Consider the following 18,195-nt stretch of genomic DNA (forward strand, 5'->3'; position numbering starts at 1 on the left):
CTGTTTCACAGCACATAGCAACACTACACAAAAGGCAGGTTGTGAAGGCAAACACCATGTCCAGTAGAAACTGCAGGGGGATAGAATGAAACTGCCCAAATTTGGCCAAGACTCAGCTTAATACCTAGACACTTTGGAAATGTGCCAAGGATTCCTGAATGACCACAGTCAGGATCTACATTTAGTCACTCATTCAAAAGACAGCACCTCCAGCAGCACACTGGGCATCAGCATGGGACACTAGGTCAGAGGGGAGAGTGCCTGCTATTCTGTTGCCCACACATCTTTCAGCACAGCACCCCTTACCATAGCATTGGGGTATTGGGGTCAGTACTTTCTCATAGAGGAGAGTGCCCCTTACTGAGTCACCAGCACCACTTCCTGAAGCACCTAGTTGTTTCTTAGCAGTGTTAAACTGGCCCAACCCTGATTAGCATGAGAGATCTGATGGGATCGAAGTACAAGGTGGCCAGATTTGGCTTTCTTCTTTCTACCTAAGAACACTGGAATTCCTATACCAGCCCAGCCCAAAACTCCTCTAGCCTAATATCCTGTATCTGACAGTGGCCAGTATCAGATGCTTCACAGATTCACAGAGTTTTACGCCAGAAGGGACCATTAGATGAGCAGATCTAACCTCCTGTATAGCATAGGCCACTCATTACATTTCACCCAGACATACCTCTGTTGAGCCCGATGACTTTAGTCTACGGTATTTCAGTAGAAGGTGAAAGAAAATGGCAGAGGAAGTTTCATCCTCCCATCAGAAAGGCTGGCCTATGCTGTGAAGCAGGACGGGTTTTTTTTGGTTGGGGTTTGCGTTGAATCCTATTTAATGTAACTGTAGCTGTTGTCATTATCCATGTAAATGTCACACCTTTTTAATCCTGCTAAGCTCTTGGCCTCAGTGCTGTTAGACTGTGGAACTCATTGCTACAGGCTCATTGTGGAAAAGGATATTTTCCTTGGATCAAGTTTAAACTTGCTGCCTGTCTAATTTATTGTGCTCTTGCTCTTGCATCACAGACAGGGGCACCTGATTTACCTTCTTTGTACTGTTCACTATTTTGCATACTTCTATCCTATCCCTCTCTTTGTCTCTTCTCTAAATAGCAACAACCTCTCCTCAGATTAAAATCTTTCCAGGCCTGCACCTATTCTTGTTACTTATTTTAGAAGCCCCACCCCCTCTATGTTTGCTATAATCCTTATAAGATGACCAGCGTTGAGAATGCACCGCTGAGTCTCAGCAAGGGCAATAATAAGAGAAACACGCAACTGAAAATCGAACCACAAAACTCCTTCCAGACTGCACACTGTTGCCCCCTGGTTCTGTGAGGAGCTCCTGGGTCCAAAATTACTGTTCCCACTGTAACCTGTCACCTCCCACTAGCTGGTGTTAGCTGTCTGAGCTGGTGTCTCTCCCTCTGTTCTTCAGATTGTCTAAGACCAGATCTGTCAAGGTCAGAGTCCTGGGCCTGTGGACAGCATGGCAGCACCAAGTGATTTACACCTCACTAATAATCCTGGTATGCAGCTCCACTGAAAATCTGTCACTTCTCACTTAAATCACAACTGTTCTCAGCCCAGGAAGAGGACAATTAGAAAGGGCTCAGGAATATCAGGGCCCACTCGGACACACATACTTTGGAAGCCGGGGCACTATCTTCTTCCAAAGCTTGGGGACACTGAAGTTACTTACAGTAAATGTGCTGGATCAGACAGGTCACACCTTTTGTATTCGAGGAAGCTGTAGCATATGAGGGCAGGAAGGGTTAGACACCAACAGAGTTGGTATACTAGCTGCTTCAGAACAACAGGTCTGTGGTTGGCAGCAGGGCAGAATGGGATCAGGTCCAACTTTGGCTATGGTGAGGAGCATCCTCTGGTGCCCAGTTCCCTATGCTTGGCTCCTTACAATTCCTTGACCTGCAATGCTCAAATGGCCTCTTCTGTGGCTCCAAAATGAAATGCCTTCAGTCCTTATTGTCTTCTAAAATGCTGACACTGTCTCGTGTTGGTGGAATATTTCACCTCCTACGCACCTAATCAGTTGAGCTTTCCTGGCTGATTGGATTAAATTCCTTCTTCCTCCCCAAACTAGTGACCAGTCTGTGCCTTGAAGCCTGAGGGATCGTTTTCATCTGGTTAGAATTACTGCGGATACTATTTATTTACATGACATTCTAAATTTTTAAAAATAATTACTAAAGCTATTTTCCTTCAGCAAAATGGGGCAAAATTTTCCACAGGTTAACTGTATATTGTGCAAAGATAATTTCCTTTTGATGCATTTTAAATTTGTTCAGCTAGAAACAGAGGGGTTTATGTAAAAGGGGACTGTGCTGGAACAGGGTGTACTTCTGCTAGAGTCACTCTTCTCTAGATTGGGGGTAAGAAACCAAGCATGAATGTCTACCAATTCAAGAACTCTATTAAAAGGGAAATAGCCAATAACCAATCCTTCCAAATGAATGAACTACACCATCTCAAGTCAATCACAGGTGGCCCTCTGGTGGTCAAGCTGCTGCAATGGGCGCTTCTCCATGAGATGTGAAATGATATGCTATGATACTTTAGGGCAGGGGTGGGCAAACTTTTTGGCCAGAGGGCCACATCTGGGTATGGAAATTGTATGGCGGGCCATGAATGCTCACGAAAATTGGGGCTGGGGTTTCAGGATTGGGGAGGGCTCTAGTTGGGGGTGTGGGCTCCAGGATGGGGCCAGAAATGAGGAATTCAGAGTGCGAGAGGTGGCTCCGGGCTGGAGTGGGGTGTGTGTGAGGGTTCCAGCTGGGGGTGCAGGCTCTGGGATGGGGCTGGGGTGCAAGAGGATACTCTGGGCTGGGATTGAGGGGTTCAGAGGGCAGGAGGGGGATCAGGGCTTGGGCACGGGGCAGGGGCACAGGGCAGTGGCTCAGGGGTGCGGGCTCCAGGCAGCGCTTACCTCAAGCGGCTCCCAGAAGCAGCAGCATGTCCCCACTCTGGCTACTACACGGAGGTGGGGCCAGGCGGCTCTGCTGTGTGCTGCCCCGTCCGCAGGTGCTGCCTGTAGTGCGGAGCCCCCTGGCTAGCCCTACGCGTAGAAGCTGGAGAGTGAACATGCCGCTGCTTCCAGGAGCTGCGTGGAGCGGCCCCCAACCCTGCTCCCCAGCTGGAGCGCCAGAGTGGGGCAAGCCTCACACCCCCTCCCCAGTGGGAGCTTGAGGGCCGGATTAAAATGGCCGGTGGGCCGTAGTTTGCCCACCCCTGCTTTAGGGGATATTACTATCACTCCCTTCTTGCATCCCCTTTTGGCCATCCTTCTGCTCACTGCTGCATTCCTTCTTGAGGCAGGATAGCTTGATAACAGCTGCAAAAATCTCAGATTCAGGACTGTTATAAACAGGATGGTGATTAACTGTTCTCTATTTCCACTGAAATTAGGCAAGAAGTAATCAGCTTAATCTGCAGCAAGGGAGATTTAAATGAAATATTAGGGAAATTTTTCTAACTATAAGGATAGTTAAATCCTGGAATAGGTTATAGGGGAGGTTGTAGAATCCTTGTCATTCACAGTGTTTAGGAACAGGTTAGACAAACACCTGACGGGTATGGTCCAGGTATGGGCCCTCAGCACAGGGGAATAGAGCTCTTAATTTGGTAGACATTCGTGCTCGGTGTCCTACATTTCTAGGATTCTATTGTGCCGTCAGGGAAGGAAGTGTGTCAAAGTGGAGAAGTTAGAGTACCAAGGCACAAACTTCCTAATGCTGTGCTGAAAGTCACTTTAGAAGAGGCTGAATCATTACTAGGAGAATCTCTCATTGTCCCTGTCCCCTAAGCTTTAAAATCATCTTCAACTCAGTTCTTCATGTTAATACTATTATGACCTGTACTAACTAAAGGCCCCAAAATTATGAATTACTACTATTCAAGAATTATCCAGGCATCAAAGTTTTTTAGATGAGATAGGACAGAGACCTGAGAGAATAAAAATTCAAGGTCCAATGGCAAGGTTTTGCCAGATTTTCCAAAGTCTGCTTAACTGAGGTTTGTATTATACCTTATCTTTTCAACAGACCACAAAGCCTCAGAGACCTAGTCATAGACCGGGACCCCATTGGGCTAGACACTCTACAAACAGAATAAGAAGATGGTCCCTGCCCCAAAGTGCTTACACTCTTAAGACTAAAGCAAGCTACAAAGAGATGGGTACCAGAGGTGGATTAGGGATTTTTGGGGTCCTGGACCTGAGCAAGAGAGGGCCTCTCCCCATCCCTTCTGCCTGCAGTCACTCCTGCCGAGGAACGGGGTCAGGGCGCTTGCCTGGCTCTGCCCACCCAGCGCTCCTGCCAGGGAGCGGGGGAAGCCCCCATGGCTCGACCCCACTCCCCGACAGGAGCGCCGAGGGTGCGGGGGAAGCCTCCACACCCTGACCCTGCTCCCCAGCATGAGCACCGAGTGGGCGAGCGGAGCGGGTCGGGGCGCCAGGGCACCCATTTTTCCAGGGGCGCCTGGGCACGGGCCACACTGGCCCATCCAACACTAATGGGTACAGACAGACAATTGGGGGAGTACAAGGAAACATGAAACTATACTGGTCACCATGAGAAGCTGCGGTCCCAGTGTACCAGCAATCTAACCATAGATATGGGTTCTGTAAGCATCATGGCAAAGGAGGGTTTTGAAGGAATATAATGAGATAGCTTTGAAGATGTTTATGGAGAGCTCCTCCCAAGCATGAGTGGCAGTACGGGAGAAAGCACTATGGTCCTTGTTTGAAAATTTAACAAGTAGGAGATGGAGGTTGGTATCATGGGTCAGCTGGAGGTGGGAGTCGAGGTTTTGATACTGACAGATGACAGGTAAGGTGGGGATAGGTCACGAAGGGGCTTGGAAAATGACAAGTAGCTTACATTTGATGCAATAGAGAAGGGGAACCAATGGAGGGATGCAAAGAGACAGGTGACATGGTGAAAGCAACGGAATGGGAAAGTGATCTTGGTAGCAGCATTCTAAATGGAAATGCGTGGGGCAAGACTGCAATTGTCAGGGCCAGAGAAAAGGATGTTGCAGCAATCAGGACACACGATGAGAATCTGGACAAATTTCAGTTCTGTGGATGGACAAGAAAGGCTGTATCTTAGAGAGATGTTCTTCTTCCACCCACTGCTTCTCCCTTTATCGCTAGTGACTAGCAAACGGTGGTCCATATAGCATAAGATCCATGAGGGTCCAGAGAGCTGGCTGAGAACAAAGGGAGCTTATAAAATCACATTTAAAGGTGCTAAAAAAAATAAATATTTTCCTAATATTAATTTCTAGTCTAGACAATTGCTATTATTGTCACAGGGCCATAAAGTATCTAGATAGAAGAGACTGAGAATGGGAAGAGATGTGAGGTCAGGCAATGGTGGATTGGAGGGGACGTTGGCATGGGGGTGGGAAGGGGCCTGCTGGTCACTTCAATCACACCTGCTGAGGGCAGCAGGCCACCAGGTTTTCACAAAGTAAATAGCAGGAAGGAGTCAGGGCCTTTTATGGGGAGGGTTGTGAGGACAGGGGCTTCCATAGATTTGAATAAGTACCTGAACATTAGGCTTCTGCTCTAAACAAACCCCAAGCGTCTCACATTTGGGGTTTTCCCATTGCTTGTTTTACAGCCATTTAATTATTCCTGGGGGCATTCTGCACCAAAAAATTAAAAATTCTGCACCACAAAATTAAAAATTCTGTGCACAATATTTTAAAATTCTGCAAGTTTTATTTGTCAATAAATAAATAAATGCAGAGGCTCCAACATGGCAGTGGGGAGCACTGGCCACTGGGTACACAAAAGTGGGAGATCACCCTACAGCCTCCGCACCCCACACGGACTCAGTGGTGAGGCTGCACCCGACCCTGACACAGCACAAAACCTAAGCCTGCCCCAGAAACACCTTGGGGCCCTGCCCCTCTGCGCCAAGCACACCAGGCGTGGGGCAGGCAGGCTCAACCAGGCAGGATCCAAGTGTGGAAGGGGCTCAGTGTGGGGGGATCCAGGTATGGGGTGAGAGGATTCTGTGTGGGACAATCTGGGTGCAGGCAGCTCAGTGGGGGGTCTAGGCGTGTGTGGATGATCTGGATGCACTGAGACTCGTTGGGGGGTGTTTTTTCCCAGGTGCAGAGGCAATGGTACTCTGCAGGGACTTCCAGCTGAAAGTGGTTGGGGCTCAGTGGAGGGGTTTGGGTGTGGGGGGCTCAGCAGGGAGCTCTGGGTGCTAGGAGAGTGGGACTTGGTGGGGTAAGCTCTCTGGGTGCAGCTAGTTGGGGGTCAGTGGTGTAGGGGGCTCATCATGGTGGGGGTTTAAGTGCAGGGAACTCAGTGGGGGGTGGTCTGGGTTCAGGAGTGGAGGTAGGGGGTCTGGGTATAGGGGGGCTTCAGATGCAAGGGTTGAGGTTCAGTGGGGTGGAGTTTGGGTATGGAGGGCTAGGGCAGTCCTGGGCGTACGGGGCGAGGCTTGGTGAGGGTGTCTGGGTATGGGAGATCCAGATGCATGGGGTTTGGGCGGATGGAGGAGCAGTTCCCCGTACAGTGACTTCTCCCCCCACAGCTGAGGAGTGATGGGAGCAGGAAGCAGGGGAGGATACTGAGCTTGCTGCAGCTGTGGGAGGTTTCTGGGGGTGGGTCTGACACAGCCCCAGCCACTCCTTGCAGGGGAAGAGGAAGTCCCGTCCTTTCCTGCCTCCAGCCCAGCCAGGACTAGCAGCTGATCTGAGCTCAGGGTAGGAGCCACTGGCTGGGGTACCCCAGCCCTGTGGTGATCTACCTCTCCGCCGGCTCCTCCGGGTGCCTGAAACAATGTACCTGTGCAGCTTGGGAGTGGTGCATGACTGCTCTTGCAGCTTCCCTTTACTTCCCTGTCAGAAAGTCATTTTTCTGCGGAGAAGCAAAGAAATCTGTGGGGGACATGAATTCTGAGCATGCGCAGTGGAGCAAAATTCCCCCAGGAGCAGCATTTCCTCAAAGTGACTGTAGGGAGTTTCTATAGCTCTCCTGTGTATTTTTTCGTCATTGTGACAAATGGCATGACCCACTGACGCATCATCACAATTCAGTCAGTGGAGCACAGGATGACCCCACTGACAGCTATTTAGTCCACAAGGTCTTTAAGACCAGCCTAAAAAAAATATATTAGTTTTGAGGTCTCTGTAAAATAAAAAATGTTAGTATGACAGAACCCGAAAATTCATTGAACAGCTGCACCACCCTCCAGTTTATTTGGAGAGTTGTCTCTGGAGTGGGGAGGGAGAGAGAAGTCAGGTGGTGGCCACCAAAGATACAGCCAGAGATTCTCCTCCAAAGAACTGCCTCCATCTCGTCCTGGCCTCTACTGACATCTGAGAAAACTCTCCTGAGCAACATTAGGCCAATTCTAGCTTCTCATTGAGTTCAAGGACTCAAATTTCTTTGTTCACATTGTTTGACGCCTTACAAAAGAAGCAAAAGGCTGCCAAAGCTTTCTCCCTTGAGTTTGGATCTGGTGTGCAGTACCCCAAGACTCAGGCAATGGCATACTCCAAAGTTCCTAGCGGGTCCAGCACCTGGAAAATTCCAAGACCAGCTTCAGCTACATTTTTTTTAAATGGAGATTCGTAATCAGTTAGGCCTGAAATGAGTAACACAATTAGTATGGTGACCCCTCCCATCTTACAATAAGATTGTAAACTCTTCAGAGCAGAGATAATGGCTTCTCATGTAACTGCACAGCACATTAGGGCCCAGAACCTATCGAGGAGGGGAAGGGGATAAATTAAAAAAAATTAAAAGTTTCTAGCGGAAAACTCAGATTCTGGCACAGAATTCTGCAGCAAAGGATGGATTCCATGGCAAATTGAGCAGAATCTACCAGACTCTGCTTTCTAGTCTAAGGGGTTTCCTTCTACAGGCCCCATAATCACATGCTGTCATAAAAATAAAGGGAAGGGTAACGACCTTTCTGTATACAGTGCTATAAAATCCCTCCTGGCCAGAGGCAAAACCCTTTCACCTGAAAAGGGTTAAGAAGCTAAAATAACCTCGCTGGCACCTGACCAAAATGACCAATAAGGAGACAAGATACTTTCAAATCAGGAGGGGGGGAACAAAGGGTTCATCTGTCTGTGTGATGCTTTTGCCAGGAACAGATCAGGAATGCAGTCTCATAACTTCTGCTAGCTAGTAAGTAATCTAGCTAGAAATGCGTTAGATTTCCTTTTGTTTAATGACTGGTAAAATAAGCTGTGCTGGATAGAATGTATATTCCTGTTTTTGTGTCTTTTTGTAACTTAAAGTTTTGCCTAGAGGGATTCTCTATGTTTTGAATCTGATTACCCTGTAAGGTATTTACCATCCTGATTTTACAGAGGTGATTCTTTTACCTTTTCTTTAATTAAAATTCTTCTTTTAAGAACCTGATTGATTTTTCATTGTTCTTAAGATGCAAGGGTTTGGGTCTGTGTTCACCTGTACCAATTGGTGAGGATTATTATCAAGCCTTCTCCAGGAAAGGGGATGTAGGGCTTGGGGGGATATTTTGGCGAGAGACGTCTCCAAGTGGGTTCTTTCCCTGTTCTTTGTTTAACACATTTGGTGGTGGCAGCATAGGGTTCAAGGACAAGGCAAAGTTTGTACCTTGGGGAAGTTTTTAATCTAAGCTGGTAATCATCATCTTAGGGGGTCTTTCATGCAGGTCCCCATATCTGTACCCTAGAGTTCAGAGTGGGGAAGGAACCTTGACACATCCTCAGGAAAGGTAAGGTCAGAGGCTCTCCCCCTTTACTTTCTTTCTGGCACAATGTCACAGAGAAGAGATGGAAGCACAGCAGAGAAGATACAAACAGCATCATTAGGAGGTGGCACAGCTGCCTGCCAGATTGATTGAAACCTGTCTTAATATATTATAAAAATCAGAAAAATCACAGAATTGTAGGACTGGAAGGGACCTTGAGAGGTCATCTAGTCCTGTCCCCTGCACTCATGGCGGGATTAAGTATTATCTACACCATCCCTGACAGGCACAGTTGCCAACTTTCATGCGGTAAATAAGCACCCTAACTTTTACAATAAGCCAAAAATCAATAATCCCATTTCAAAACAAGGCCAAAACAAGCCAATCCCTAAGAACCCCAACACGCTATGTGATTAGATCCCCCCAGTGTGCAGTCTGGGACTGTGGTGGGCCCACTGTGCACCCCTCTCTCTCCCCGTTGCCCCTGCTTGACCCCCTTTGCCAGGAGCTGATCAAAAAGAAGAAGCAACAAGCTACTAGCCAACAAGCAACTCACAAGCCAATTAAGCCAAAAACAAGCCCAATTTCCATGCTTTTTTCACGGGTTTGGCATGTCTGCTGACAGGTGTTTGCCTAACCTGCTCTTAAAAATCTCCAGTGGAGATTCCCCAACCTCCCTGGGTAATTTATTCCAGTGCTTAACCACCCTAACAGTTAGGAAATTTTTCCTAATGTCCAACCTAAACTGCCCTTGCTGCAATTTAAGCCCATTGCTTCTTGTCCTATCCTCAGAGATAAATTATTCTGCTTATTCTCCCTCCTCCTTGTAACAACCTTTTATATAGTGAGAATCCCCCAAAGCAGCACCTCCCTGAACCAGTCTCTCCCTTAGTACGGCTGAAAAAACTCCTGATGCCTTGTGAGTGCTTTGTGCTTCTAGTGCTGCAGACAAAACTTAGGAGGGGGAGAGAATGCTGCAGACAATGCAGTTCCCAAGCAACACATTCACTCTTTAGCATACCAGGCCAAGGGGCTGTGTATGTGGACAGTCAGGGAGCCTGCAGTATTTCCCTTTGTGCAGCTGCCTGTAGGCACAAAGAACACAGGCTAGTGCGTGCAGAACTTGTGAGATGCATGCATAGCTAGAATGTCTCCTGGCCCCGTCCCAGGTCCAGGCAAACTCACAGATGCTGGGATGAACCGAGGTTGCAGACCTGGCTATAGGTCACTGGCACCATTCCATCTCCATGATATCATAAGGAATTGGTGAACAAGACAATGGAGATGGCCAGATGACATCACACCACCTGCTGCAAAGAGGGGCAGAAACTTTAGAACCTACTTCATGCTAAAATAATTCAGACTGCTGCTCCCTTTCCTTCATGTTCAGCCAAACAGGTAGCGTTTCAAAAAGCTCTTCCCTCCACTTTGATCCTTTCGCATGGTCACACTAGTTATAATGCATGTGGCTTGCTGATGTGCTTGTCTGGAACATGAATACAGTCACTGCTGGAAATCATTTTGATCATTCCACAGGGGGTATTCGGGCTATTTACCCACTTTTGAGAGCCTTGATCGAACACCATGAACCCCAGATTTATCCACTTTAAGGGGATACTGTGACTCTCAGTCTCTCTAGGTTCTTCATGGCACCCATCACTGCAGTAACTGAGCTCAGATTTCTCTGAACCAGACAAAATGAGAGCTTGCTCCTGTTGAAGGCTGCCAGATGGAACTCTGTAGTGCAATACTACAGCTGGGACTCTGGGATCCACACCTTCTGCTCACACACTATCCAGCAGCCAGCACTCACTCACAGCTTAAAAGGCAAATATTGGCCAAAGTCAGAGAAGGGAATGCCGATTTCATTACACATTAGGATACCTGCCAGCACATAGTAGGACTTATACAAACCATCAGAGCTATACCTACCAGAGAAGAGGGAAGAACTCAACCAAAGCCTTTGGGCTGATTCCAAAATACACTTTGACAGCATTACATCCAGCAATACTGATGTCAGAAGCCCACAAGGCAGTTGCCACAGAATCCACTCCCTCCATAATCTTTTCATTTTTCAAGTTATGTTTCTAGTTCTTATAGTTGACAAGAAAAATCTTCCAAACACGAACATAATGACAAATATAGTGCTGTTAATCTTAGCCTGCAGACAGCCTGAAAACAACACTCAGATTCATGGTAAAGGAATGTTGACCCTGAGGCCTAATAGTAAACATTTTGTCTACTGTTAACTATTTAGTTGATCATTTAGAAGAAACCTCCAGATGCTAAGTTTATATCCCACATTCCAAAACGGCCACAACTTCCCAGGTGCCATAAACTCCAACTGTCCACCCTTCCAACCAAAACCTCCAGCTTCTCCCCTGACAACTTCTACAATGCAGCTAAACAAATTCAGTGCAAATACTAGCAGCACAAAATATAATGAAATGCATTTATATAAAAATTAACTCATAAGCTGACCCTATTATTCATTTGTATAGTAAGTTTACTAAAAATCTCATTTCTGGATTTACCAGAAGGTGCTGCAGAATTTCCAGCCTGCTGCCCTGAAGCACCACAGAAGCCAGCTAGTCTTGCTGCAGAATTCAGTTCAATTTCCAGGTCCTTGATTTAGTCAGTCCTACCAGAAATCAGTGGGATGGGTGAGATGCCCTGCCCAATCCTGGGGACATACTTGGTGAGAAACTAGAAGATCTGAAGAGGACTCTTCACCACTAAGGCTAACCAGTTTAGGTCATCTCTGTGCCTCTCAGGAACAACTCCAAACCAAGACAGCATTTTTAAAATATTTTATTTATTATACAAACTATTTACAAAATCCATGGGCTTCCAGAACCTGCTGAACTCCACTTGGAACTTGCCAGCTAGAACTGGGGCCTGGCCTCTCTCTCTTAGTCTCTGGTTTCTAAAACATGCAACATGACTCTCAAATACAGGCAGAGGACAGGCCCTGTGAGGTCCACAGCAGCTCCAGAGAGTGAGGAATCTGTCTGAGATAGTACCATGCATCAAAAACTTTCTACTGAAGCGCCTCAATTAGGTGGGAATATTTAAGGGACCAACTAAAATAAGGAGCCTCTGCAGCAGAAAACATACAGTACAGGTGACCACAGTGCATTCTGTACCTTGCCCCCACACTGGTGTCATTGTAAGGGCAGCATATAAGGTGGATGTGTTTGGAAGAGGAAGGAAGAGATTTAAGGACAAAGAGGCTCTACCACTGAAGTGGTGGAGCCCTGGGGAAATGGGACCAGCTAACAGCTTATGGAAACAATAAAGAAAGGTTATCAAATAAGAACTAACAGCATCCACCACAGTTCTGACTGCACTTGTGTTGAAAGAAAATCCTTGGCATCTGTATAACTGCAGAGAGGCGAGGGGTGCTGGCTGCCCCGCAGTGAGGATTAGGGAGCTGTTTCAAGCAGATGAAGCTACTCGGTGTTCAGCCTCCCAGTCCTCAATGTGGAAACAGTCCAGCTCTAGAGAAAGAGGGAGAGGATTCCTGAGGAAGATGTCATTGGCAGAATAAGCCTATAACCACAAGGTTCGAAAGGCCCTTGCCAGGCCAAAGAACAAGACATAAGATAGCAATGAGGGAACAGCACCACGCTGCGCCTCCCCAACCAACAGGAGTTGAGCGGAAGAACACCGCCACCTTCTTTTGGTCCCTAGGGAGAGCAGTGAATGGGTGGAACAGTATACAAGAGCCCCAATTGCACTGACCACAGAAGCCATCCAGAGTGCAAATAAGTTGGAACCCCAGAAGAGGTCAGAACCTTACAAAAAGGGAGCCTGTTTTAAAAAAGGGACAAGTCAGCCACTGCTGAAGTGATCAGTCAGGGATGAAATGCACCAGCTGTTTAGCAGGCTGTCTCCCAGCACTTCAGTGCCTGAGAGGGAATTAACCCACAAGACTGAGAAATCCCAATGAGCCATGACAGTGCTTGGAGTTCCAGCTGTGTTGGGCACCACAATGGCTTATACGTCTTAAAGACGTGATGCACACGCTCCCTAAGAATGGTTAAGACACTGCTTTAATAAAAAAGACATTTTTCTATAATATTTCCCAAGATTCCTAACGTATTTAGTAAGTTGTATTGGAAAAGTGAAGAGCCAACTTAAAAGCCACACCTCACAAGTCCTGCCCAGTTCAGGGCAGCTCCAGCTCCAGCAGAATGAAGGGACTGAGGGTGATGGCACAATTTTTTGTTTTATCTATTTTTCTAAAATTAGCTCTTGGGAGAGATGCTAGATTGAAATCCCAACCCAGGATCCTGAATCCTCCTCATTCCAGTGACTGCACTCAGCACAGGCAGTGCCGGTTCTTCTCACACACCAACCACTCACCAATGAGCTTCCACTCTTGACCTGAAGAGATGTACTTTAGGGACAAGTTGGGAGTTCAATTATCTGTTCAGATTTTGGCCTCACTGTTGAAACTGGAAAGATTGCCAGCCAGGATCCCTGACTCCTCACCCCTTTACTTCGCTGGGATGAGAGGAGCTGAGCGGACAGTCAGAGGTAACAGAACCTGGTAGTTATAAATTTGCTGCTCATACTGTCTCCCAAACTGTAATCTGGACAATGTTAGTGCAACATGCCACCTGATGGGCTACGCAGTGTCTGTCTGGGAGACGCTCCAGTTTCGTACCCTGTGTGCTGGAAAGCCAGCAACACTAGAAGGAACAGCGCTCAGGGAGAGAACAGCAGAGGATTGGGAGGAGAGAAGGCCAGCTGCTCTCCAGGCACCAACACCCCTTTGGGAAACACTCTCCTCTTCCTCCAGCATACTTCAGGCAGTGCCTCCTGCTGCCATGTGATAGAGGTAGAAGCCAAGACCCTGTGGAATGTCAGGGGCTGAGGTACGGGATTCTATCCAATACCATTACCCCAACTGTAATTCTGAAGCCCACTGCACACAGTAGTAGCTGCCTGCTGGCCAGCTGGCCTATCACATACTACATACGTGCCATAAAGGTGAACGCTGGAGAGGCATTTGTGCTCAGCATTGAGGGCTCACACTCTCATACCCATCCCCTCTCCTGAGGAAGGGAAAGGAAGGCAAGGGGTGTGGGACAGCTTCCTGTGTAACTTTAGGACCACCATCAGAAACATTCACTGAAGGAGAATCTCCTCTTCCAGCTTAGTAGCAGAGGCCTGTACCAGCCACTGTCAGTACAGAAGAACGCTCCTGCTGCCAGCCCTTGGCGGAGGTAGTACAGTGTCACTGCCTGGGCCAGCGCTTGTGCTCTAAAGAGAGAGCGTTCCTTTGGGTTGCTCTCTCTAGCAGATGCTGCTCTCCCTCCTCTCCAGCAAGGGCAAGAAATGGCAGCTTCCAGTGCAAGCGAGAGGAAGAGAACTGGAAGCCCTAATGGGTCAGGTACTGAATAGGAAAACAAGCCTGTGCCCTTCTGAGACATGCAATTCAGGGGGAGTTACATAAGCTACAGGGGAGCATCAGCAGAAGGACTTGAGCCAAAGCATGGAAAGGTGTTAAGGCTTCCCACATGCCAGATCTCCAACAGAGCTTCAAGCTGGTCCTCGCCCAAAACAGCTACAGTACTGGCTGCTACATAGACGTCCTCCTGTGCCACACTGCAACTCCTGCTCACGGACTCTCTCCCCTTCCAGAGGGACAAAGGCACAGAGTCCTGGGAAATCCCAGTGCCACACCACCCTGACAAATGTACCACAGTTCTTTTGCCGTACCACTCTGAACTGAGATGGGAGTGAGAGGAGAGTGTGAGGCGAGCTCTTGGTGATGTACTCTGGACATGGAAAGACCACACAACAGTCCTCTTTGCACAGAGTCTGTGCTCTGTCTCCATTGCTCTGTGAAGAGAAGAATGAGCAGTGGACACAAGCTACGCCTTGCCCTGAAGAGCCAGGAAGCTGGGATGGGAAAGGGAATCACAGCATGCCAAAGCCCTCACATCCCTCGCTGATGGCCAGCTGCAGCATCTTGTGCACCTCTTCATAAGAGTCATAAGTCGGGAGGCACAGCTGGTTAAAACTGAAAAAAGAAAAATAATTAATACGCACCACTTGTGCAGTGGGGGAATGCCCACCACAGGCACCTCCAGCTGCTCACTGCCCTTGGGTGAGATGACATGGTGTCCTCCACACGTCTGTCACCCATTATATACAGGCTACCCACCACATGCTTGCTACCAGCAGCTCACAGTTCAGAGGGGCCAACACACCTGGCATACAGTGTTGGCAGCTCACCACAAGGCATGCCATTAGATGAAGTACTTGCCACTCAGAAGCACATAGTGTAATCCCACACGCATGCTGCAGGGAGTTCAACAGACAGGGCACTCACCAGGTGTGGGCTGTCGGCAAAGTACTATGAGTTGGAGCTGCGATGATTTGGAAAGATGGACAGAGTGCAGCAAACCCTCCAGGAGGCAACTGAGAGGAACCAGTTGTGAACTGCAACAGCCGGGCCAGTTCCTCCTGTGTGAAACTGGAGACCACGGTCCAAAACCACCTCATGACCTGATAGGGACCAGTAATGGCAGAGCCAGGTCAGGGAAGCATAGTCACAAAAGTACAATGGCAGGTTATCAGAAGAAGAGCAGGCAAAATGTCTTGCAAGAAAGTAGCTCTACCAACTGCCACAGCCACCCCTATTATGAGGGCAAACCAGAAAAGGAACAATTGCATAGTCACTTCTCACCAGCCACCTTTACCCCTTGTTGCTACACCCACCTCTATTACACTAGGAATGTCTCATCCATCTCCCACACCATAGGTCCTCCTCTCTATTGGAAATGCTTAATGGGAAAGCTAATTAAGGTTTAGGATACAAATCATATCTGCTTCCTGCACTAGGCTAATCTTTTGCTCTCCCACATCCTCTGGTGCCTTGGCAGGTTGGAGGGGGGAACAGTTCTAGTGTCTGTCACTAATGTAATTTGTTTCCCTCTTGGACACTTTGGCAGTTCCCATCACTTCTCTAGACAGTCTCATGTGCCCCCCTCATCAGGGTGGGATGTGCTCCTGGAATAAGTCCCGGGTCACTTGCTCAGGAATCTCTACTGGCTGCCAACCTTCTACCTCACAATGATATGGACTGAAAAATCCTCAAACCATCCCTGATATATAGGCATATCATCCTGAACATCTTCACTGATGTGATTCCCAACATCAGCATTGGGCCAATGCTGAAATGCCCTTACAGTTGTCTTTTCTTTTCTCAATACAAACGCTGAACTTTCCCCTGCTGCAGCTGCAGTGCCGCCATTCCTCTTCTGCCCTCAGTGGCTTCTGTCCTCTTTGTAAGCTCCCTTTCCAAATGCAAAGTTTGCTCTCCTGTTTCTACACCTCCAGGCCCAGGTCTTGCTTTTCCACTCTGCTCTTCTCCAAGTTCTTTCCAGTTTTTCTTTCTGGAAGCTTCTCCTGCTTTCAGCAGGCAGTCTCCATATGAAGCCCAAGTGACACAGAAGACAGTCAACCCATTTCAGTGGAGGAAGAAGAAAACTTCCCACCTACCTTTTCTCGGAAGTGCCAGGATCCTCCCACCAGCACAGCATGAGCCTTGAAATCACAGACACTGATGTCTCCAGTACCACACATCAGCAACTGAAAGGAAAAAGACCTGCAGTTACAAAAACAGGAGCACAAAGTACCCATGAAGCCAACCATTATTCTGGTTACAATAGTCAGCTTTGTGCCCTTAAGAGGCATGCAGGATGCTCAGAGTGCTGGGCCCAGGACATATGCAAATCTAGTAAGACCTCATGATCTCAATCAAGAGATAGGATGGTATCTCATGCAGTACCAGCTTCTCCTGTTAGATATAAGATAGGTTAAGTGAAGGAAAAAACAGCTGCCAGACCAGGAAATAGGGGCAACACTGAGAGGAGGGGGCTAAGAGCAGTGATGAGCTGCCAAAATATTAACAACCAGTTCACTCCTCACCCCACGAGGGAGTCATGGCCCGCCCCCGCCCCATCCACCCCCCTCCCCTGTCCCCTGACTGCCTCCAGAACCGGGCAGGAGGGTCTCATGGGCCACCGTAGTGGGTGCCCACCCCGCCCCTAAGAGCCAGAGGGACCTGCCGGGCGGGGCGAGGAGGGGAGTCACGGCGGTGCTTACCTGGGGCAGCTCCCAGGAAGCATCTGGCAGGTCCCTCTGGCTCCTAGGGGCGGGGTAGCATAGCTGGGGGGGAGCAGGGGTAGCGGTCGCTCCCGCCACTGATCACATCAAAAGTGGCGCCTTAGGCACCAACTCCGTGGGTGCTCCGGGGCTGGAGCACCCACGGGGAAAATTGCCCTGCCCCGCGCCTGGCCCCATTCACCTCCAGTCCGCCTCCTCCCCTGAGTGCACCACCCCGCTCTGCTTCTCCGCCCCCCACCCCCCAACTTCTCACGAATAAACTGTTTGCACAGGAAGCCTGGGAGGGCTGAGAAGCAAGCGGTGGCTTCGCTCTCAGACCCAGGGAGGCGGAGGTGAGCTGGGGCGCAGAGCGGTTCCCCTGTGCACCCCGCTCCTCCCAGTTACCTGCTGCGGCACGGGCAGCCCTCCTCGCGCCCCCCCCGCCGCACCTCACCTGCGCTCCGCTTCCGCGGGCCTGAGCACAAAGCTGCTGCTTGATTCTCAGCCCTCCCAGGCTTCCCGTGCGAACAGCTGATTCGCAGGAAACCGGAGGGGGGGGGAGTGTGTGGGGGGGAGGAGTGGAGAAGCAGAGCGGGGCGGAGCGTAACTCAGGGGTGGAGGCGAGCTGGGGCCAGGCGCGGGGCGGGGAGCTGCCGGTGGGTGCTCTGCACCCACCAAATTTTCCCCATGGGTGCTACAGCCCCGGAGCACCCACGGAGTCAGCGCCTAAGGGGCCACTTTTGGCCATTTGTTAAATTTAGAAGCCCTTTTAGAACCGGTTGTCCCGCTTCCAAATTTAACAACCGGTTCCAGCGAACCGGCTCCAGCTCACCACTGGCTAAGAGTCCTATGCACCCCATTGCTATTCTAGAATCTTGTCACCTACTGAGCGCACCCTCTTGAAGTACCCTAAATTGATTGGGGTAACAGCTACCCAGAAAACAAGAACTCACGTTTGGTTGCCCAAATGACCACTGTACAAAGCAAAGTACTTGACAGACTATGCAAAGCGGTGAGTCTCAGAGCTGGAACTAGGATGTGTGCACCAAGGAATCTAGGCTTTGATGTTAAATGGGAAGCAGAGAAATTGATCAGTGCCTCTCTGTTTTGCCCTGGGCTCAATATTATGGTAGAAGAGTGACCTAAAGGAACTGGTCCTGTCCTCTAAATATCATCCCACCTGCCCTAAGCGTCATTCACAGTCTGGCTAGCCTTCCTACTACCCCAGGGGACATTAAGAGCATCTGAACCCATGACTCAAATACCCATTGATTAGGACTATAAACAATAATGATACATTATTATCCCTGAAGCCTGCACATACATGAGAGAAGAAGGA

General features: G+C 48.9%; 1 protein-coding gene across 8 annotated transcripts in view; it reads right to left on the reverse strand.

Annotated features, from left to right (window-relative positions):
* Positions 1 to 18,195, reverse strand: part of AREL1 (apoptosis resistant E3 ubiquitin protein ligase 1) — a 55,432-nt gene that overhangs the window by 15,735 nt on the left and 21,502 nt on the right. For 5 of the 8 annotated variants that reach the window (XM_037900687.2, XM_037900684.2, XM_043547857.1 and 2 more), the window contains 3 exons: positions 16,251 to 16,340; positions 15,079 to 15,254; positions 11,528 to 14,766 (listed from right to left, as the gene is read on the reverse strand). In XM_037900687.2, the coding sequence (XP_037756615.1) occupies positions 14,664 to 14,766; positions 15,079 to 15,254; positions 16,251 to 16,340 (369 nt within the window). In that variant the 3' untranslated portion in view covers positions 11,528 to 14,663. Of the gene's footprint in view, positions 1 to 9,942; positions 10,043 to 11,527; positions 14,767 to 15,078; positions 15,255 to 16,250; positions 16,341 to 18,195 lie in introns of those variants that run through there. The other 3 variants (XM_037900685.2, XM_043547858.1, XM_037900688.2) reach the window with 3 other exon arrangements.

Source organism: Chelonia mydas, chromosome 6, assembly GCF_015237465.2.
Source record: "Chelonia mydas isolate rCheMyd1 chromosome 6, rCheMyd1.pri.v2, whole genome shotgun sequence".
Taxonomy (NCBI): Eukaryota; Metazoa; Chordata; order Testudines; family Cheloniidae; genus Chelonia; species Chelonia mydas.